Source organism: Tenebrio molitor, chromosome 4 (assembly GCF_963966145.1).
Source record: "Tenebrio molitor chromosome 4, icTenMoli1.1, whole genome shotgun sequence".
NCBI lineage: Eukaryota > Metazoa > Arthropoda > Insecta > Coleoptera > Tenebrionidae > Tenebrio > Tenebrio molitor.
Window position 1 is genome coordinate 6,534,894 of NC_091049.1, and position 21,781 is coordinate 6,556,674.

The 21,781-nt window shown below is 35.4% G+C and overlaps 4 protein-coding genes and 1 long non-coding RNA gene across 6 annotated transcripts; all 5 read right to left on the reverse strand.

The window, feature by feature from the left end:
* Positions 1 to 3,763: 3,763 nt before the first annotated feature.
* LOC138128335 (protein takeout-like) lies at positions 3,764 to 4,851 on the reverse strand. Its single transcript, XM_069044541.1, has 4 exons — positions 4,721 to 4,851; positions 4,429 to 4,669; positions 4,245 to 4,378; positions 3,764 to 4,195 (listed from the first exon to the last, which is right to left on the reverse strand). The coding sequence occupies exons 1-4, from the start codon at positions 4,779 to 4,781 to the stop codon at positions 3,894 to 3,896; spliced, it is 738 nt and encodes a 245-aa protein (XP_068900642.1). The 5' UTR covers positions 4,782 to 4,851; the 3' UTR covers positions 3,764 to 3,893.
* A 103-nt stretch (positions 4,852 to 4,954) lies between these two features.
* LOC138128333 (protein takeout-like) lies at positions 4,955 to 6,280 on the reverse strand. Its single transcript, XM_069044539.1, has 4 exons — positions 6,125 to 6,280; positions 5,828 to 6,068; positions 5,643 to 5,776; positions 4,955 to 5,593 (listed from the first exon to the last, which is right to left on the reverse strand). Exons 1-4 carry the CDS (start codon positions 6,231 to 6,233, stop codon positions 5,289 to 5,291), a joined length of 789 nt encoding a protein of 262 aa, XP_068900640.1. The 5' UTR covers positions 6,234 to 6,280; the 3' UTR covers positions 4,955 to 5,288.
* Positions 6,281 to 11,298: 5,018 nt separating this feature from the next.
* Positions 11,299 to 12,419, reverse strand: LOC138128755 (protein takeout-like). Its single transcript, XM_069044933.1, has 4 exons — positions 12,260 to 12,419; positions 11,962 to 12,202; positions 11,776 to 11,909; positions 11,299 to 11,725 (listed from the first exon to the last, which is right to left on the reverse strand). The coding sequence occupies exons 1-4, from the start codon at positions 12,318 to 12,320 to the stop codon at positions 11,421 to 11,423; spliced, it is 741 nt and encodes a 246-aa protein (XP_068901034.1). The 5' UTR covers positions 12,321 to 12,419; the 3' UTR covers positions 11,299 to 11,420.
* Positions 12,420 to 17,065: 4,646 nt separating this feature from the next.
* On the reverse strand, positions 17,066 to 18,070 carry LOC138128984 (protein takeout-like). The gene is made up of 4 exons (XM_069045230.1): positions 17,966 to 18,070; positions 17,668 to 17,908; positions 17,482 to 17,618; positions 17,066 to 17,434 (listed from the first exon to the last, which is right to left on the reverse strand). The coding sequence occupies exons 1-4, from the start codon at positions 18,024 to 18,026 to the stop codon at positions 17,130 to 17,132; spliced, it is 744 nt and encodes a 247-aa protein (XP_068901331.1). The 5' UTR covers positions 18,027 to 18,070; the 3' UTR covers positions 17,066 to 17,129.
* A 1,733-nt stretch (positions 18,071 to 19,803) lies between these two features.
* Positions 19,804 to 21,477, reverse strand: LOC138129637 (uncharacterized). 2 transcript variants are annotated; one of them, XR_011159292.1, is made up of 3 exons: positions 20,871 to 21,119; positions 20,596 to 20,802; positions 19,804 to 20,542 (listed from the first exon to the last, which is right to left on the reverse strand). It is a non-coding gene; the product is annotated as an uncharacterized lncRNA (long non-coding RNA). The 2 variants fall into 2 exon arrangements; XR_011159291.1 differs by having other exon boundaries at positions 20,596 to 21,477.
* Between the last annotated feature and the right edge of the window lie 304 nt (positions 21,478 to 21,781).

Consider the following 21,781-nt stretch of genomic DNA (forward strand, 5'->3'; position numbering starts at 1 on the left):
AGTACCCGCAGCCGTCAAGCAGCCAAAAACCAAGACCGAACGACAACAGACAGCACTCAAGAGGAGAACACAACCCCAAAAGTCAAGTCGGCCCAGCAGGTGAATGTAAACATTGCGGTAAGAGGCACGGGGGGAAGTGCAGATTTGCTTATTATAAGTGCAACAAGTGCTCCAAAATTGGACACTTAGCCAACATTTGTCATAGTAAACTCAAATCAAATAATTTCTTAGAAGTTGAAGAAGATCTGTACTGCATAAATTTAAATGTGAACCAAATTCGTAATCCGTTTATCGTAAAAGTAAACATAGACGATACTGTACTCGAGATGGAAATTGATAGCGGCGCAGCAATTAGTTGTATAAGTAGGGAAACGTATTACAATCAATTTTCCAGTTACCCATTAAGTCAAAATTATACAAAGTTAAAAAGTTATACAGGGCATGCAATAAACCCATTGGGATACATTAATGTAAAAATTTGCTACAAGGGTATGTTAAAGCCAATAAAACTTTACGTAGTCGAAGGAGGCGGTCCACCATTGTTAGGACGCGACTGGCTAGAGTCATTTAAAATAGGATTCCAATCAATAAACGCTATTTCGAATCATAGTGAAGTAGAAAGAGTAATAAGTAAATTTCCTAAAGTTTTTAGCGGAAAATTGGGACGGTACAAACATTCCAAAATTTCCTTAGAGCTCAAACCAGATTCCAAACCCATTTTTTGCAAACCCCGCGCAATTCCATTGGCATTAAAAGAACTGATAGACAAGGAGTTGGACAGGATGATAGAAGACAAAGTTTTAAACCAGATCGAAACGAGCGAATGGGGCACACCTCTAGTCCCAATCCTCAAAAACGACGGCACAGTAAGGCTGTGTGGCGACTACAAGACAACGGTGAACAAACATCTGGTAGAAGTAAATTATCCTCTCCCTCGAATAGAAGAAATGTTCGCAAAACTTCACGGAGGACAACACTTCACAAAAATAGATCTAAACCAAGCATACACGCAGTTTGAGTTAGATGAAGACGCGAAGAAACTCTTAACATGGAGTACTCACAGGGGACTTTTCACAGTAAACAGGATGCCATTCGGTATATCGCCAGCAAGCGCAAAATTTCAAAAATATATAGAACAACTATTCATGGGCATGAAAAATGTTATTAATTTTTTAGATGATATACTGATCACGGGTCCGACGAAGAAAGAACACTTGGAAACATTAGAAAAAGTATTGAAGAAACTGGATGAAGCAGGTTTAACGGTGAAGAAAGAAAAATGCAAATTCTTCCAGGACGAAGTGGAATATTTGGGACATATAATCGACAAAAACGGGTTAAAGAAAACCAAAGACAAGATAAGTGCAATCACGGAAGCCCCACAACCGAAAACAGTCACGCAAGTGAGGTCATTTTGTGGAATGGTCAATTACTATTCGAGATTTGTTCCCAATTTAGCGGCGATTCTAAGACCAATTTACAATCTGCTAAGTCAGAATGGTAAATTTGAGTGGAAACCGGAATGCGAAAAAGCCTTCAAGAAAATAAAAGAGATACTCATCTCAGACGCATGTTTAGTACATTTCGATCCGAAATTACCAATCACCTTGACAACGGATGCGTCGAACGAAGGAATTTCTGCAGTCCTGAATCACATCATAGATGGAGAAGAGAAGATGGTAGGATGTGTTTCACGTACTCTAATGCCAGCAGAGAAGAATTATGCGGTAGTTCATAAAGAAGCTCTAGCTATTTACTATGGAGTAACGAAATTTCATCAATACTTATGGGGACAAAAGTGGATTCTGAAGACGGATCACAAACCACTTTTAGCACTTTTCGGAGAAAACAGAGCAACACCCATAATGCAAGCGAACAGGTTACAGAGATGGGCAACCTATCTGTCAGGATTCAATTATCGAATTCAGTACATAAGAGGGAAGCAAAATCCCGTAGCTGATTGTTTATCTCGTGTTCCTAGAAATGTAACCACGATATCAAACGAGTACAAAGAAGATGGAAAATACATTAATTTTGCAGCGACATCCAACAGATTACCAATCGACATGGAGACCATAGCTACAGCAACAAAAGAGGACAAGGAACTGCTCCAAATAACTAGATATGTCACAGGAAAATGGCCACACGAAGTAGATACGACTATCAAACCTTACTTTCATAGGAGAAATGAAATATCCTACGAAAAAGGAGTACTATTATGGGGTTATCGAATAATAATTCCAAAGACATTGAGAGAACAGCTACTGAATGAATTGCATTCAGCACACTTCGGAATGTCAAGAATGAAAGCACAAGCTAGAACGTGGCTGTGGTGGCCATCGTTAGATTCTAGTATCGAACAGTTCTGTAAATCATGCTTACCTTGTTTACAGACGAGACAAGATCCTCCCAGGGCAAACCCGACTCCATGGCCAGAAGCCAAGACACCATATGAGAGAGTACACATAGATTATTTAGGTCCGATCAGACATAAGATGTACTTGATAATCACATGTGCTTATTCCAAATGGCCGGAAGTTTACCAAGTTAACTCCTTGAGAGCGGATGAACTGGAGGAGAAGTTACGAGATTGTTTCGCCAGATGGGGTATACCAAAACTGCTTGTATCCGACAACGGAAGATCGTTAGTAGCGACCCCTACAGAAGAATTTCTGAGGAGAAACAAGATACAGCACAAAACAAGCCCTCCATTTCACCCACAAAGCAACGGAGCGGCGGAAAACTCTGTGAAGACTTTCAAAAACAAGATAAAAGCATTACTCTGGGACGAAAAATGCAACAGAGAGAACATCAACACTCTGATTTCCAGATTTCTGATCTCATATCGAAACACCAAACATGCTATCACCAAAGAGACTCCTGCAAAACGGCTAATAGGTAGAGACCTACGGACAAGACTATCTTTTCTAAAAGAAGGCAAGGACGATCAAAGAGAGATAGAAAAAGTGAAATCCGAAAACGCACAGAAGCTGCACAGAAGATTCAAGGTGGGAGATGTGGTAATGGCCAGAGATTACAGAACAATAAACAAAAGGACTTGGACGGAAGCGAAAATATTAAAACAACTGGGAAGAACTACATAGATCTGTAGAACAAAATCAGGTGAAGATTGGAAGAGACACGCAAATCAGCTGATTCATACGACACTGAAAGCTGATATTCCAGAAGTTGCAGAAACCAAAAGCAGTCCCAGTAGAATAACTACGAGTAAGATCGCCCAGAATTCCGTGACGCCAAGTACATTCCAAGAACAACCCATCCTTACTCCTGATCCCCAACCGACAGAACCGTTGATTCACGAGTCAGCATCGCCTAGACCAGTCAGAGTTAGGAAACCTCCGTCTAGATTAAATTTCAAGTAGTAAAAACTTGTCGCACATAGGTTAGTTAAATTTGAATGTACGCATTTCTTGTGATTGTTTAAATGTGTGCATTTCTTTCGATCATTTAAGTGTATACATGTCTTTATTTATTTAAGTGTATAACATTTCTTTAATTGTTTAAGTGTAAAATTTCTTTTGATTGTTAAGTGATAAGTTTAAGGCTAAGTGTAGGGGTGTGGTATCGGTGCCTGCCGTTATCTGTAGGAAAAAAGGTGACCTGCGTCCTATCGCGGAGTAGGAGATTCACCGGTAAACGCTGGCACGATCCACTCCATGATGTATTTTTGTAAAATGTAAAAGTTAGTAAAAGTCTCCCAGAAATGCGTGTGTTTCCATGAAAAACCCAAAAACACTACATGATTAATTAACGGTTTCATTTATTTAAATTAAATGAATATTTAAATTAAGTGACGTGCTTGATGTGGAAGTTTCCATAAATAAAAACGATCAACAATGTTGAATAAACTTGTAGATATGCAAAACAAAAATCTAGTTGTCGAAGAGTTCGGACACTGGAACTCTTCCAAAAAAACTGTTGGCGATGGCTGCGAAAATTTTTCCAAAAGCCGCCTCGTAACTGGGACCGGAGTCGTCATAAAGCGCCTTCCAGTTCTCGTTGAAGACGTCGTTGAGATTCTTGTTGAGGGCCTCGTTGTCTCCGAACAGGTTCTCCAAGTTGACGACCAACTGTTGCGGCGTCCACAAGAATTTATGGTCCGTTATCCTGATGTATTGTTTGCCTTTTTTCTCGTATTCTTCGAATTTGAGCGTCAGGACGTTTTTGGGTTTGACTGCAAGAAAGAGGTCAAGTTTGGCGAGCAAACGGGCGAACGTTCTTACTTATGTCGACTTTCCCCGGTCCCTTGCTGCGAATGGGCAGCAGCAGAATGTTACCAATGAATTCGTAGTTGAAATTCATCACAATTAAATCCGAGCCGCAGTCGAGGTGCATAGTCTTCTCGTCGAAATCGATCCTGAACGAGAGTGTTACAGTTATTGCAAAAAAAGATAATTCGATACTCACTCGATTTTGCTGCAGTTGTTCTTGGTGAAGCCCGACAAGGTGATGTTCTCATAGTTCTGCTCGAAAGCTGCGGCGGAGGTGCCTGCCGCGATGGACATCGACGGTATGGACATAGGGTCCAGTTTTGGCAAACCCACCTCTTTCATCGAGACGGTCATTTGCGAAACTGCGTGTTCCACTGCCTTGAAGAAGCACTCTTTGAAGTCGGGCTGTTTGCGGTTGCATCTTTTAAAATTAGGGGCTAAAATATTTTTCGGTTAATTTCGGGACAAGCGAAATCTGGACCACGTACGGAATTTAGCACAAGAACAATAGCACACCAGAAGGAAGAAGATCAATGTCCGTGGCTTCATTTTAGTTGGTCGATAGAGTAAAACAAGTGTGTCATGTTTGTATTGTTTTTTAATTTATAGCTGGCGATCGGTATAAAAACTGGTTCACCTTATTATGTAATGTCACAAATATGGTTTAAATTTTCGGTTCGTATTGGTTTATTTGACTTTTATGAAAAAGGAAAAAAACGACATACTGATTTATGTTTTTATTCTACATAGTTTTAAATAATAATTATCATCTTGTTTTCGTTTTCACAAATGTTTGACGCAGGAAGTACAAAAAACTGTTGTAAAAATGGTCGAGTTTTGAGGAAATGTAAGAAATAATGGTAAGATGAAAATACAAGTAAGTTTCGAAATGAAGCAAACAATGAGAAAATATTTTCTGATTATTTTCTACTTTTGAGCAAAATTGTTTCATAAAATCTTCTGTAGTCCAGTGTAATGTCCTAGAAGTATTGTTATTAAATCTATTTCAAAATTTGTACGTTTTGGATGCAAAATACTGAAACAGTTTTGAACTATTCATTCGTCATCGAAAAGCTCAGACATGGAAATTCTGCTAAAGAAATCATTGGCAATGGACGCGAAGATCTTTCCGAAAGCTTCGTCATAACTCGGACCGACGTCATCGTTGAGCTCCTTCCAGTTGTCATTGAAGACTTGATTGATATTGTCGTCTATAGCTTTGTCGCCTCCGAACAAGTTCTCCAATTTGAAGACCAACCTCTCTGGAGTCCAACTGAATTTACTCTCCACGACCTTGATGTGCTTTTGACCTTTCTTCACGTATTCTTCATACTTGAACGTCAACGAATTTTTCGAATTGACTGCAACAAACGGGTCACGGTTGCCGTTCGCGTTAATGGACATTCTTACCTATCGTCACAGAGCCAGGTCCTTTACCTTTGATGGGCAACAGGAGGATCCTACCTTTGAACTCGTAGTCGAATGCCATCACGATCTCAGGTGTGCCACACTCCACGTGCATCGTCTTCGCCTCGAAATTGATCCTCGAGAAAGTTGTCAGCTTATTTGGACGGATCAAGTTCAAGATTACTCACTCGACTTTTGTGCATTTGTTTTTGGTGAATCCGGTGAGAGTCATGTTGTTGTAGTTCTGCTCAAAAGCTGCGGCCGAGTTTCCGGCGCCGACGCTCATCTTGGGCACGTAGAGCGGATCCAGGTTGGGTAGACCTACTTCTTTTATGGGCACGTTCAATTGTTTTATGGCATGTTCGACCGCTTTGAAAAAGCAGTCGTTGAAGTCACTCTGTTTCCGGTTGCATTTTTTAAAATTAGAAGCTGCGAATTCGAGATGAGTTAGAATTAGAGATGTGGAAAGCGAAGGAGAAACTTACGGAGTTTCGCGCAAGCACAGAGGCACCCCAAAAGCGACAACACAAATATATGACGATTCATTTTGTTTCGTCGATGTTTTAAACTTAAGTGCATAACGATTCGTTCCATTTTGTTATTATAGTTGACCCAGTCTTGCAAAAAAGTAGTTTACCTTTTTCCATAATATCGAAAAGCAATTAAAATTTATGCTACTGTTGTTGAGTCTGCAAAAAGATAAGATTTATGACACACTAATAGAATTACTATTCTTAATTTGAAAATTAATGCTAATTATGTAAATGAGTCAATTCGAATTCTTTTTATTTTTATTACCATAGTAGAATAAAGTTTCCAAGTCATTGTAGATTTTGATAGAACAACTCTAGTGAATGACGTCCAACTGGATTTGATTAAAATAATACGCGAAATACCTTATAAGGCCGAACAATAAAGAGTAAAGGAATTAAATGAAACTTCCTAAAAGCACCATTCTTCATCAAAAAAAAAAAAAATCCCAGAAACGTGACCTATTGCCTGTAAATAAATATTAATAATTCAATAATCAATTATTTCAATTATTTCGTCAAACTACATATTTAAGGGTTTGAAACCTTAAGCCCTTGGTGCAAAGAAACCATCGATTTCATTAATGTCATCGGAAACCGACTTATCGCGGAATCAGGCGATTCAAAATCAAAGAAATTCCTTTTTGAGAGGATTTCCCTTGCCATTCAACGGGGAAACGCTGCAAGCATTCGGGGCACTTTTCCAGATTCCGCATTATTATCGGAAATTTTTGCATTGTAAATCAAAAATGTTATGTAATTATATTATCAATTAATATACCGGGTGTAGAATTGGTTTACGAGACATAGGATTTTACATGTAAAAATAAGGAGATCCAATTATTGGCTCCCCTAATAATTTTATGGCAAAATGGTTAAAATGAAAGTTACAGAGAATTAAAAGTACTGTCTAATTCCACTCTTTGTTTTTTTCTAACATCTTGTGGTACTGAAAGAAAAGCAAGAAAGGAGTTAAGAAAATGATAGTTTTTTTGAATTTAAATATTCTGAAGACTCAAGATTTCGTTTACGAACTACCCATTGGAAAATTAGTGATAAAGATTTAACGGACGCAGGTCCTTCGAACGTTAATATAAATCTTGACGAAAAATTCGGAAATGTCAAGAAACGTCACAATACAATTTATGAAGATAAATTAGTTTTTCAATGTGAAGAGTGCAACAGGAACTTTAAAAATGAAAAGGGTCTTAAAATTCATAGAACAAGAATCCATGGACTAATGGGACAATCTTTTTTGTGTGAATCATTTTCCTCAAAAATTGAAGAACAAGAAAGAAAAATGAAACAATCCATCAAACTCTACCTACTTCCATGGATTATGAGAAACAATCCGGATCACAAGATAGTCAACCTGATGGATCTCAACGATTACGTTGTACTCTATGTCCTGGAAAATCATTTAAGGATAACAACAGATTGAAAATTCACGTAGATAAGTATCATGTCGATAATAATCTATCAACTTCTTCTACTTCTTCTTCAACCGATTCAATAACAAAATTGCTAATTAATTTGAAACTTCAGTTACCAACTATTAGAAGAATTCCAAAAGCTTGTAGACATTTAGCTGCAGATAAATTAAGTTCCATTATTAATAATTGTCTTTCGACCAAATCATTATCATCCTTTGAGAATCTTTTGCTTTTTTCGTATAGAGCTTTCAATGTAGCAGAGAAATCTGATAAGTCGTTGAACAAGCATATAAAAGAAAATCTTTCTAATTTTGAAGTACCTCAAATACGAACTGGTTCTAAGAAACGTACAAATTTATCATTAGCTAAGAAAGTAGAAGCAAAAGTAGCCGATTTTGATATCAGAGGAGCTGTTAAATTATTGTCCTCGGATGACTCATTAGCTTCATTCAACGAAGATGTTGCTGAAGAACTTAAAAAAAAACATCCTTCACCATCTCGCGAACTTTTTTTCCCAGACCCTTCAAAACCAGGAGACATTAGTTTAATAGTCAATGAGCAAAACGTTCGAGAAGCTATCAATTCATTTCCTGCCGATTCTTCACCAGGTTTAGATGGCATGAGACCACAATACTTTTAAGATATCATATCTTTGTCAGCGGGTGAAGCAGGTCAGAAGGCACTAAGAGCTTTAACCAAACTGTGCAATTTTTTATTATCTGGGCAACTTCCTTCAGAAATCTGCCATTTATTGTATGGTGCGTCTTTATGTGCCCTTAACAAGAAAGATGGAGGAATTAGACCAATCGCTATCGGAAACTGTTTGCGAAGATTGACCTCAAAGCTAGCCTGTTTTCAAAGTCGAAATATTGTAAATTCGTATTTATCTCCACACCAACTTGGAGTTGCAACTAAACTAGGATGCGAAGCAGCAATTCATACCACACGAACCTTTGTTAATAACGATCAAAACCGTGGCAAAGTTCTTCTTAAATTAGATTTCAAAAATGCCTTTAACTCAGTCGAACGGGATTGTATTCTGAAAGAAGTCCAATGTCATACCCCACTTCTATACCCTTATCTTTATCAATGCTATAGAAATCCTTCAACTTTATTTTTCGGTAATCATTTAATTTCTTCTTCTGTTGGAGCTCAGCAAGGAGATCCCTGCGGTCCCATGATTTTTAGTCTTGCCATTCAACCAATTATTTTATCTTTGGATTCTCAAATGAATATATGGTATTTAGATAATGGAACCTTAGCTGATTACCCAGAAGTAGTTTTATCCGACTTTAAGAAAGTTATAAATTTATCTCAGGAAATTGGCCTTGAATTAAACTTTAACAAATGCGAGATCTTTTGCTGTTCTGGAGACACAGATTTAAAAGTCATAAAGGAATTTCAAAATTTAGCACCAGGCATTAAAATCTGTGACCGAGAAAGTTTATCTTTTTTAGGCTCTCCAATCTTTGACCAAGGTTTCAAAAACACCGTCGAAAAAACTATAATTACAGTTGAAAATCTTTTAAACAAAGCTGAACTCCTTAACAGACATGTGGCTTATACTTTAATCAAAAACTGTCTTTTCATACCAAAATTTAATTTTTTATTAAGAACAACTCCATTTTGGAAATTTTCTAATTATGTTAATTCAATTGATTCTTCTTTAAGGTCTTGTTTAGAGAGAATACTTAATTTACGTTTAACTGATTTACAATGGCGTCAGTCCACTTTACCGATTAGATTTGGTGGTCTGGGAATTCGTCGCATTTCCGATATTTGCCTCCCTGCTTTCCTATCTTCAATTAATGGGGTTAAAAATCTTGTTTCTTTATTACTAAACTCAAAGGATAATGAGCTTAATATTCACCATTATGATGAAGCTTTAGCAGTCTGGGGTGTAGCAAATGAGAAAGAAATACCAACAATTCCACAATTTCAGAAGAATTGGGATAATATTAATATCAAAGGAATAATTGCCAATGACTTAATCTTTAATTCACCTAGAGACTTGGCTCGTTTTAAAGCTTTGCAATGCAGAGAATCAGGATCTTGGTTACATGCAATACCTTCTCCTAATATTGGTACTCTTTTAGATAACACTTCCTTCCAAGTTTGTATTGGTTTAAGATTGGGTTGTAATCTTTGTACACCTCATATTTGCAAATGCAATGCGAAAGTTGACGAAATTGGCACCCACGGTCTAAGTTGTTTCAAAAGCAGTGGTAGATTTTCAAGACACACTGAAATTAATTCCATTATCAACCGGTCTTTAACTTCAATTCATGTGAATTCAACTTTAGAACCAAACGGACTGTCTCGGGATGACGGAAAACGCCCAGATGGGATGACTTTAGTACCGTGGATTAAAGGTCAACCTTTGGTTTGGGACGTTACTGTTGTAGATACACTTGCAGACAGTTACGTATTGAAATCATCTGAAGTCTCAGGTTTTGCCGCTGAAATGGCTTGCAAACGCAAACATAGCAAATATAGTTCAATCATTTCGTCAAACTACGTGTTTAAAGGTTTAGCATTTGAAACCTTAGGCCCTTGGTGCAAAGAAGCCATCGATTTCATTAATGTCATCGGAAACCGACTTATCGCGGAATCAGGCGATTCAAAATCAAAGAAATTCCTTTTCGAGAGGATTTCCCTTGCCATTCAACGTGGAAACGCTGCAAGCATTCGGGGCACTTTTCCAGATTCCGCAATATTATCGGAAATTTTTGTATTATAAAACAAAAATGTTTATGTAATTATGTTATTAATATAAGTTTCTATTATTTTGTCAGGTGGTTTCACTATTATTTAATTTTCTTTTGATTTGCCCTTTAAATGAACTCGTACAGGACTACAGGACAAATGAAAAGGTATCTTCCATTAAATGTTCAAACTTCTCTCCAATTCTTCGAATTGTTTCTATGGCTGAAATTGGTCGGTCTGGGAAACCTGAAGCAAATGTTGCTTGGAAGTTTCTTAAAGAAGATCCTCCATAATACCATTTAAAGAAAGAAATACAATTTCATGCCTAGTAGTACTTTCTAGTATTTTTGTGTTAACTCTTTTCTTGCCTTACTTTCAGTACCACAAGATGTTAGAATAAAACTAGGATTGAAATAAGACAGTAATTTTAATTCTTTCTAACTTTCATTTTAACTATTTTGCCATAAAATTGTTAGGGGAGCCAATAATTGAAACTCTTTATTTTTACATGTAAAATCCTATGTCTCGTAAACCAATTCTACACCCGGTATATTGATTTAGAGGATAAGAAAATATATTTTCAAATTTGAAGACCAATAATTCTGGGGGCGTAGTCGAATTTTTGATCTACTTTCTTCATATACTTTTTCATCCCTCGTGTAATTATTGTCCTGACCGCATTCGGAATGAAAAGATGCTCTTTCTCTTTGGTCCCTTGTCATATGATACAATAAAAGTGAGTCTTCTTGTGCAAAGCCCAGAGTTTGAAGACCAAGACGTATTCGAGGTGGGCAACTGGGCGAAGCACTAATTTAAAAAAATAATTGCTTTATCTATCCTGGCTATTAAAGTAGCACTTTATCTACCCTTGCGGTTAAAACGCTACTTGACTTTTTGATTTGAATAGATAAAAGCACACTTTAACATCTGCTATAGAAAAAAATATATTTTCATTTACATGCTTATAGTTGTGTAAGAAAAGACTGAAAATTTTCAAGCCACCTTTAAATTTATTATTATTTATTATTATATAAGTATGTATATTTATATTACTTATTCCTTATTTATAAAAAATTTAAAAATTTATTGAAAGGAAGACAATGTTAATGAAACTATTCTTCACCAAAAAGCTCCAAAACAGAAACCTTTCCAAAAAATCCGTTTGCAATTGCTCCAAAAATTTGTCCAAGAGCTACGCTATAACTTGGCCCAACGTCTTGAAAGATCACCTGCCAGTTTTCATTAATAACTTTATTGATGTTTTCACCAAGGGCCGGATCTCCGCCAAACAAATTCTCGAATTTCAGCGTCAACAATTCTGGTTCCCAGCTGAATTTTTGGTCTATTACTTTAAAATATTTTTGACCTTTCTTGTCGGATTCTTCGAGATTGAACGACAAACTGAATTTTGGTTTAACTGTAATTGAAATCGTCAGAGTTGTCACTGACATACAATAAAATTGTTACTTATGTCGATTTTGCCAGGCCCTTTTCCATTGATGGGCAACATAAGAATGTTGCCATTAAAGTCGTAGGTGAAAGACATAACAACATCTGGAACGCTGCCTTCTATCGATAATGTATTTGTTTTAAAATTCATCCTGGAAGAGATCGTAAAGTTTTTTCTTAAATAATAGGCATACCCTTACTTACTCGACCTTCTCGATGTTGACGTTGGTGAATCCTGTTAAACTCAGATTGGTGTAACTCTGCTCGAAAGACACAGCCGAGGTACCAGCCCCAATCTTCAACGATGGTACCACCAACGGGTCAATACTTGGTAGGCCTACTTCTTTTACTGGTACGTTTAATTGTTTTACGGCATGTGCCACCGCTTCGGAGAAGCACGCATTGAAATCACTCTGTTTTCGGTTGCACTTCTTAAAGTTGGAAGCTGAAAGTTTAAGCCAACACAAATTTAAAAGAATTTGACAGTTGTAGATAGACTTACGAAGCTTGGCACAAGCACAGGAGCACACCAAAATTGACAAAGTTAATATGTGGAAGTTCATTTTGTCTTGTCAATGTTCAAACATTTAATGAGTGTCGTTCTGTTGTCGTTTTGCTTTTATAACGTTAGACCAATTATAATTAGTTTGCGTTTTGCTGCGATCCTCATTAAGATTGCAAGTGGGTAATAGTATTAGTCAAGGAAAAGAATAAAAAAATTAATAATTAAAGTTCAAATCAAGAACACTAACTGTAAGTGCAAAAAAATAACGTCATGATGAGATAGTTGATTCCTTCGTATAGAACAGATTGACAGGATAAAAAAAAGCAAACACAACATATTTGCAGATGTCAGTAGTGGTACTGAATTTCAGATTTTTTTTTTGAGCTTTCCCTCAACATCTCAATGTACGAGTGTACCTATACAGGTGTCCCAGAGTTGCGAAAAAGCTCCATAACTTGTTTGTTTTTAAAGATATCAGCTTTTACTTTTTTCTAGATGATAGCTACGCTTCTACTGCACATTCGGAGAATATTGCGGTATACATACAGTGTGCCTCAATATTATAAAAACGCTAAAGTTATGTTTTTTTAAACGGAACCTATCCAGTTTGATTTTATTTTTGAATTCTATGCTAAATTATGAATCAAATTTATACAGGTCGTTTTTACTTATCTGCTATCGTTTTTGATCAGTGGCGCTTTTTTTACCAGAATTTATTGCAGGGGTCCCTTCGAAAATTCGTACTTTCCAAATCGTTGCACATAAATTAAAATGATTGACGCTGTTTGATTTCTGAATATTTGCCGCATCTGCTGAGTGTTTATTCAACAACCTGCTGAGTCCCATATGCCTACTGCGATTTTTTAAACATAACGAACTAAAAATGTCAAAAACTCATTTTTTTCAAATGGTACTCCGTATTTATTATTGCACTGGCCAATAAGTTAAACCATAGCAACCCGACAATGTTATGGACGAAAAAATAACAAAATTATGATTGTTGCTTGACATCCCCAATTACATTTTAAATTACCTTTAATTCAGTAGCGCACTGACAATTTTAACAAAAATTTAATTTATTTTTATCTCGAAAACGAAAAGACTTTTATTAGTTTTTTTTGTGTATTAGTTCTACTCATCCTTACCTATTACCAGTCTTTTTTTGTCCTAGCATTTAATAAACACCCTGTATATTGGTCTGGACCTAAATCGACAACTGCTTTTGTCGGAAACAGTTTTATCTGGGTTGGTGGTAAAGTACAACCAAATATGTGCTTTATAAAGAAGTCGTTAAATGGGAATATTGGAAAACATATTATTTTTATTCTTCCTAATTAATTGTTAATGGCGGTTTCTTTAGCTCCACCCAGGTCAATTTCTGTGTGCTCAGTACAATCTGATCAAAAAGAAAACAAATCAGCGTAGACGTCGCAAACGTTACTTTATAATAAATCACCTCACGAATTTTAGACGTTGGAATTATAATTGTGCATTTTGTCATTATTATCTGATACATAATGGAGAAAATTTATAAAATAAATAAGAGCATCATTTTACATTCGTAAGAATGGTTAATTTGCCAGCTTTATTGCTAAACGCGACGCCACTGGTAAGCAGGTTTTTCGCTGAAATATCAAAGAAACGTCAAAGACGTGTGCTGTTGTTCATCTAGACTAGAAAATAAATTTTCGATATCGGCAACGTTTACAGACGTTTCCTAAGCAATAATTAGGTATCCCGGAGTAAGTGGTAAAATGGGTTTTACCATTGCAGATAAAGCATTAATTATTGTTAATAATTAATTAATCAACAGTAGATTTTTCAAGAGGTAGGCAACCAATAAAACGACTGTGTATAGATATGCGTATGATTCAAGCTAAGGCAAACGTTTCGATAAAACAAAAGATGAGGTATATAGCACTCTTGATTTGTTTTATTTTTGATCAGTCTGTATAAATATCCATAGAAATTCATTAATTTTGTGTTTACTGTTAGAAAGATTGACCCGCATGAAGTCTGGTAAACAAATAGTTAATAATAATAACTAGTCTAAAATATTATTTTAATAAAAAGGGAGGCACGTCACCCAGGTCGGATGTGTTTATCATTATATCATTTATAATAATTAGGTATTAATTAAACTAAAAAAGTGATCTAAATTAAACCTGTGTTCATTAAATGAATTATATTTTTAACTCAGCATAGTTTCAAGGTTGTCTCACTAATAAAGCAGTGGTTACGTTTTAAAATGTGGATTATGCAGATGTCCCAAAAAAAAGACGGGTCCGTAGCTCCCTTATTTATCGGAAGATTTTAATTATCTATACACCAAATTAAATGGTTGTGAAATGGATTACTAAATTCACGTGATTCTGAAAACAACTGTGTATCATAAGTATCGAGCGATCCATTAAATTTGTTATTAAAGTTGGCGCTGGAACTGAAGCCGTAGGTCTTTATTCCTCCAAGTTCTGTGTCAGCAACGTTTGCCGAAGCGGTGTCATAATGTTCTCTTTATGGATGGCCGTTTGCTCATGCTGTTGCAAGTGACATTTTTTTTCGCATATAAACTACAAAAAATAAAATTTTCAAATAAGTAAAAAATATAAAATGACATATTTTTAATTATGCTTAACTTACCAGTTTACCACAAGCTTTACAAAACATTTCTCGGGTTGATTTTATTTCATATAAATCTTTCTTGCTTGTCCACTGTAATATTTTTTCGCGTAAACTAATTTTTTGTTTCGGCATTATGTTCACTTTAAACAGGTTCACAAGAAACACGACCACTGCACGGAGATAAAGTAAACGAGAAATGACAAATTTGTAATGCTTATATTTACGTCTCCCACCAAATTTCAGAGGAGATGGTTAATTTTATATTTCTTAAATTTTTAGAAAATGACACCCTTAAGGTTTCTCTTATTGTTTCACTTCGGGATTTTAATTTTCGTTTTTATGGCAAGGACCATTTTATAAACGTTAAAGCTTCTAACAATACCTAAGTATCAGAAAACATTAGACCGCGTATACCTGCACCCCTTCGAACAGAGGCAAACAGATAAACTCTGTAATTTATGCCAGTCCAGTCTAATGGTTTGTGGTACTTAGGTATTGTCGGAGTATTTACCGCTGACATCATGGTCCCAACCGTAAAAGCGAAAAAGTAATTCCTGTATTGTACTGCACTTTGTACATTTCAGTAATTACATCTCCTTAAATTTTAAAATCATAAAGCATTGTAAATTTTATTGAGGTACCACTTTTACATTTTCAATACCGTAAACTTCCCAGAATTCGAAAATTGGGAAAAAACCGCAAAAATGAAATTGATTTTTGGTCATTTTAGGCATGTTCAGGCAGTTAAAAGGTAAAATAGGTATTTAAAGGGCATTTTAGGCCGAATAGGCAGAATCAAATATGGCTCTAATTACTCTAATTAAGCCAGAAATCATTTATAGACAAGTTTCATACATGTGCCTTAAAAAATAAAAATAGTCCATTTTGCCTAAAATCCGGGCCCTAGTCATTAAATGTGACATTTGTCGCGATAGTTCAAAATTAGACATGCGTTGACAGTTTCAGCATAACAAATTTAATGGATCGCACGATATAACCTCAAAAAAAAAAACACTACCTTTCGAAACAAATGATGAGCACAAGCGAGAAGCTATCAAAATACAATGTAATAACCAAATTAAGTTAACAAATGCCAAATAATAATATAAACACAATTAAATTGCTTCACTAAAAAATTATTTTCTCAATAGAGGTCGTGATAACACTTTTTTTAATGCTTTGGTTTCAGCGGATAAAGGTTACACACCTTTAAATTTAAGTGATAATATAATTTCGAATATTGTTGAGCCAAATATACCTGACACTATAGTAAATATAAAACAGAAGTCTTTACATGGGAGATATTTTAAAGAACTGGGACAACCAGAAATTAATATTCAGGCTTCTCATGCATGGCTTAAAAATCAAATATTCACCCTGAGACGGAGGGTTTTATATTTGCAATACAAGATCGTGTTATAAATACAAGAAATTATAAAAAACACATATGTGGTTTGCAATTGATCATTGATAAATGTAGGATTTGCGGAACTGAAGGGAAAACCATCGAACACATCATTTCTTCTTGCACCGTTTTGGCTCAAAGTGAATATAAGAAACGTCATGATATATTCGCTAAAATTATACACATGAATTTAGCTGTTAAATTCAATTTATTAAAGAATACACAACCACATTATATTTTGATCGAACAGTTTTAAATCACATTCATATTAAGCACCAGACTTTATTATTTTAAATAAACAACAAAAGCCAGCATATCTTTTAGATATACGAGTAGCTGTTCCAAATTCACATAATATAACACAGACATATAACACAAAAATTAATAAATATTTAGAGCTCTCCGTTGCTATGAGAAATCTTTGGTGTTCAGAAAACAATTCGATTTTACACTTGTAATTTCAGCGACGGGAATAGTACCGCAATTTCTTTTTAAAAATTTAAAAATTCTGGATTTAGGTAACACATTGGTAGTGGAAATTCAAAAAGGTATATTATTATACTCATGTCATATCGTGAGGAAGTTCGTTAACATTGACACAGAACATAATAAAACACAACAAAGTCAAAATGTGGAAGCGAGACGCCGGTAATTATGTTGAATAGCACTGCACTATTACTTGATAGTAATATCCGTGTTAGTGTATGTACTCCGGCAAAATTGCCGTGCCGCCGGGTGGTGGAGTGTTATGAAGTAGTGTAAGAAAACACAGGAAATTTTCAAGCTACTTGTTTACTAAAAATTTAAAAATTCATTGAAAACAAGACAATGTTGGTGAAACTATTCTTCACCAAAAAGCTCCAAAACAGAAACCTTTGCAAAAAATTCATTTGCAATTGCTGCGAAAATTTGTCCAAGCGCTTCGCTATAACTTGAACCGACGTCTTCAAAGACCGGCTGCCAGTTTTCGTTCATAACTTTATTGATGTTATCACTAAGGGCCTTGTCGCCGCCAAACAAATTTTCGAAATTGAACTTCAACAATTCTGCCTCCCAATGGAATTTTTGCCCTTTTACCTTCAGATGCTTTTGACCGTCCTTGTCGTATTCTTCAAGATTGAACTCCAAACTAAATTTTGGTTTAACTGTAACAAAATGATCAGAGTTGTTGGCATACAATATTTTTTTTTACCAATTTCAGTTTTGCCAGGCCCTTTTCCAGTGATGGGCAACATGAGAACATTACCATTAAAGTCGTAGTTAAAGCTCATCACAACTTCGGGTATCACAGTACCTTCCACCGATAATACATTTGTTTTAAAATCAATCCTGAAAGGAATCGTAAAGCTTTTACATCAAATCATAATCATACACTTACCCGACTTTTGAGAACTTGATATTGGTAAATCCTGTAAAACTCAGATTGGTGTAACGTTGTTCAAAAGCCACAGCCGAGGTACCAGCGCCAATCGTCATTGATGGTACAAACAATGGGTCTATACTTGGTAGGCCTACTTCTTTTATTGGCACGTTTAATTGTTTTATAGCGTGTTCTACTGCTTTGAAGAAACAATCATCGAAGTCACTCTGTTTTCGGCTGCACTTGTTAAAGTTCGAAGCTGGAAGTTTAAGCCAACACAAATTTAAAAGAACTTGAAAGCTGTAGACACACTTACGAAGCTTGGCGTAAGCCCGAGAGCAAACAAAAATGCACAAAATTAGTACGGGTAAGTTCATTTTGTCTTATTCAACGTTCAAAAATTATATGAGTGTCTCTTTGGTTTCGTTTTACTTTTATAGTGTTGGACCAATTAAAATTGATTTGGGTTTTGCTGCGATCCGTATTGGAATTGCATGTACGTGATACTAATTAGTTCAAATAAACAACAAAAAAATAATTCATGTTCAAATCAACGCTAAGTGTAAATGCAGTCGAAAATAATGTCATCGTAAGGTCATTAATCCCTTTATAAGGATGGGATAGAATAAAGCTTCGTGACTACAATATCTATCATGCAGTTAATATATTCTTCTATCCAACACCTGCCGTTTACAGACTCATAATTGTTCTCATTTCAGATGAGTAAAATGGTCTGTAAGTCACGCGTGTGTTATAAGTCATAACTCACTGTTGAGTTACATTTAAACTGCAAATATATTTGCAGTTGTTGGATACAATTTTGTATGCCACTCATGTGTTATGTTATATCGGGCCTTCAAATAAATATATATTTAGAGTAGGCGTAGGCGACATTCTAATTCTGTTAACAGTGTAAAGTAATTTTTGTAGGTAACCAATTATTGTCCGGAGTTACACAGGTTACATAGTAAACTTTTTCTCAATTTCATATTGTCATATTCCGTGGAGGGGGAATAGGGAGAATGTACTACAAAAATTAAAAATATTTTCTAACCTAATTTTATTTCGTTAAAATGTCAGACGTTTCTTGTTTCATTTTCTACGCTGGAAAAAGGTTGCAAACAATTGAATTTCCATAGGTTGCTCTAAATATGAATTTATAATTTTCTCGCGTGACTTATAGCCAACATAACATACTCGTACTATAAATAACCATTATCCTTATCATTCACTAAAATACACATTTACGGTTTAACAGCTAATTGATAATAACAGTAACGTTAATTGAAAGTATTATTATTATAAAAAGAGGTCACGCAATCGAGGCCGGATTTATTTATCATTACCGATTTTTTTAAATTATTAATAAGTGAGCTGGAAAAAACGATTTAAACTAACTTGACTTCGTTCAATTAATTATATTTTTAACACAGCAAAGTTTAAAGGTTGTGCCACTAATAATGTGAATCTTTGCGTGTAAATATATTTTATATAACACGGTTCATCACCTACTAATAATATGATGAATAATAATTCGAAATTCACTGCAAATATCATAGCAACTAGTTTATGATATCCAACTGCAATGATATCAAGTATGTAAAGTAATAATCTTAAAACGTCAGTTTCATACGTCAACTTCAGTTTGTCTAATGGTAAATGATGAAACTTATTTATCAATTTCTCTTCACGGTCGTAGAAAAAGTACACAATTCTACTCGCGGATAATGACTATTACTCGATCGGATGAATTACATCACTCGCCTCCGGCTCTTGACACAAAATCATTATCCGCTCGTTGAATAATACATATACTCTTTTTACTTCAGTTAAGTAATACATTCGTTATATAGTATGCGTTTCATTATACGGTTCATTACCCACGATCGTGATTCATTACTCGTGAGCCGATTGAATAATATACTGTTACATTTACAAAGATGCGAATATTTCATTAGATGCATTTTTGTTGTTATATAACAAAACAGACGGGAAACAATTTTGTTTATGCGCTGCCAAGCAATTTTGGCCGTTTTATTTACCTCATTAGAGTGCATAAAAGGGTAATTTATTGCTCTAAAGCATTGGCGTAATTTTTATGCTCTAAAGAAAATTCTATTACATGAAATTGCGTATTTCTTAATAAAGTAACAATTTAATTAAACGAAAAATTTACTTCTACTTTAGCATTGTTACAACTATTAATTACAATCGAAGGTAAATTGATTTTTTCTGAAAATATTTGATTCTGTCGATTTTGAATGTTCAACTCCGCATTTGTCTGAAGAATGGAAACTCCTTTACTTTTCTTATCCTCCGGTTCTTCAGTCTAGTCATTTGAAAAAGCACTGGATGTTGATGGGACTACTGTTTTTTCATGTTGACGTTTCCCTTGAATTTTTTCGGCTATCTTGAGCTTGTTTTGAATATTATCTTCTATATATCCTTCTGCGATTGTACCAGAACGCCAACCTCCGTGACGTTTTAAGTCTGTAATATCTCCACCAGAATCTGCAAGTAAAGTAGCGGAACTGCGACGTAAACAATGTCCGGTATAAGATTTGGGGTCGGGAAGGTTCAAATATGTTGCTACTTTTGATGGAATGTTTCCAAACGTATTTCTGCCTACGGGTTGCGTGGAACATTTCCCATTTTTGTAAAAAATGAAGAATCGATTATGTTTAGTATGTGGAGGCCGCAAAACAAAGTACTTGCGGAAAAGTCCTAAGAAATTTTGCTCATTTTGTATTATAGTAAACCGTCTTGATACTTTTGTTTTCGTTTCAGTTAGTCTTATCAGTATCGCAGAGCCCAAATCCTCAATTTCTTTTGTTGTTAAAAAGCACAACTCTTGCGATCTGCAAGCACCGGCAATTCCTACGATTACAGCAACCTAGAATAATTACAAATTAACTATTGAAATATAAAAGCAACAAAGTAATTTACCTTGATCATTAAATACGTATCATCTGGTGCTTCCGTAATAAATTTGTCAATTTCGCTTTTTGAAAGGACTTTTGACTTTTTAGGTTTGTAAGTATCACATTGTCGCTTTAAATATGCTTGAAGTTTTAAGTATTTGCTGATGTCTATTCCATTTCTTACTAGCAAGGTGCTTCTTAACATAGAGTAAAAACTCCACAAACTCGAAGACTTGTAGTTGGATTTTTCAAAAAAGTAAGCGAGACAAACATCTTCAGTGTACTGTGTAGTCTTCTTACCATTTTCAGCTAAATTGAAAAATCTTTTGCACACAAAAGCAAATGTCTGCCACTTGTTTACAAAATTTCGTAGTTACGGTAGTTTGGAAAAATTATCAATCTTTGGCTACTTTGTTTAAATTAATACCAAGGAAATTTTTGTGTTGGTTTTTTCAGTTTTTGAGGGCAGCGCATAAAATTTTGTATGCATTACGAGCATAAATTGCATTTTGCTGCTCTTATCGTCTTAATGCCCGCGGCTAGCGCCTCTGGCATCAATATGACGATGCGAGCAGCAAAATGCAAAATTATGCTCTTAATGCATAAATAACTATTTCAAATCACCCGTTTATTAATAAGAAGCAAGACAACATTGACGAAACTATTCGTCACCAAATAGTTCAGAAACTGGAACTTTGCCAAGAAACCCGTTTTAAATCGCCGCAAAAATTTGTCCAAGAGCTACGTCACAACTTGGACCGGCATCATTCAAGATCGCCTGCCAGTTGTCGTTAAAAACTCCCTTGATGCTTTCACCAAGGGCCCGATCGCCACCAATCAAATTCTCGAATTGAAACTTCAACAATTCTGGCTCCCAGTGGAATTTTTGGTTTGTTATCTTCATGTATTTTCGACCTCTCTTGTCGTATTCTTCAAAAATGTACGACAAATCAAATTTTGGTGGAACTGCAATGAAATCGTCAAAGTTGTTGCTCTCGTGGTGTCAAGGTCTTACCGATGGTGACGCTGCCATTTCCTCTCCCATCGATGGGCAACATAGGAATATTACCATCGAAGTCGTAGTTAAAAGTCAACTAAACCTTCCTGGAAGTAATTATACAGTTTTTCCACTAACTGACATTGAGACAATTACTCGATTTTTGAGAAATTGATGTTGGAAAATCCCATGAAAATCATGTTGGTGTAACGTT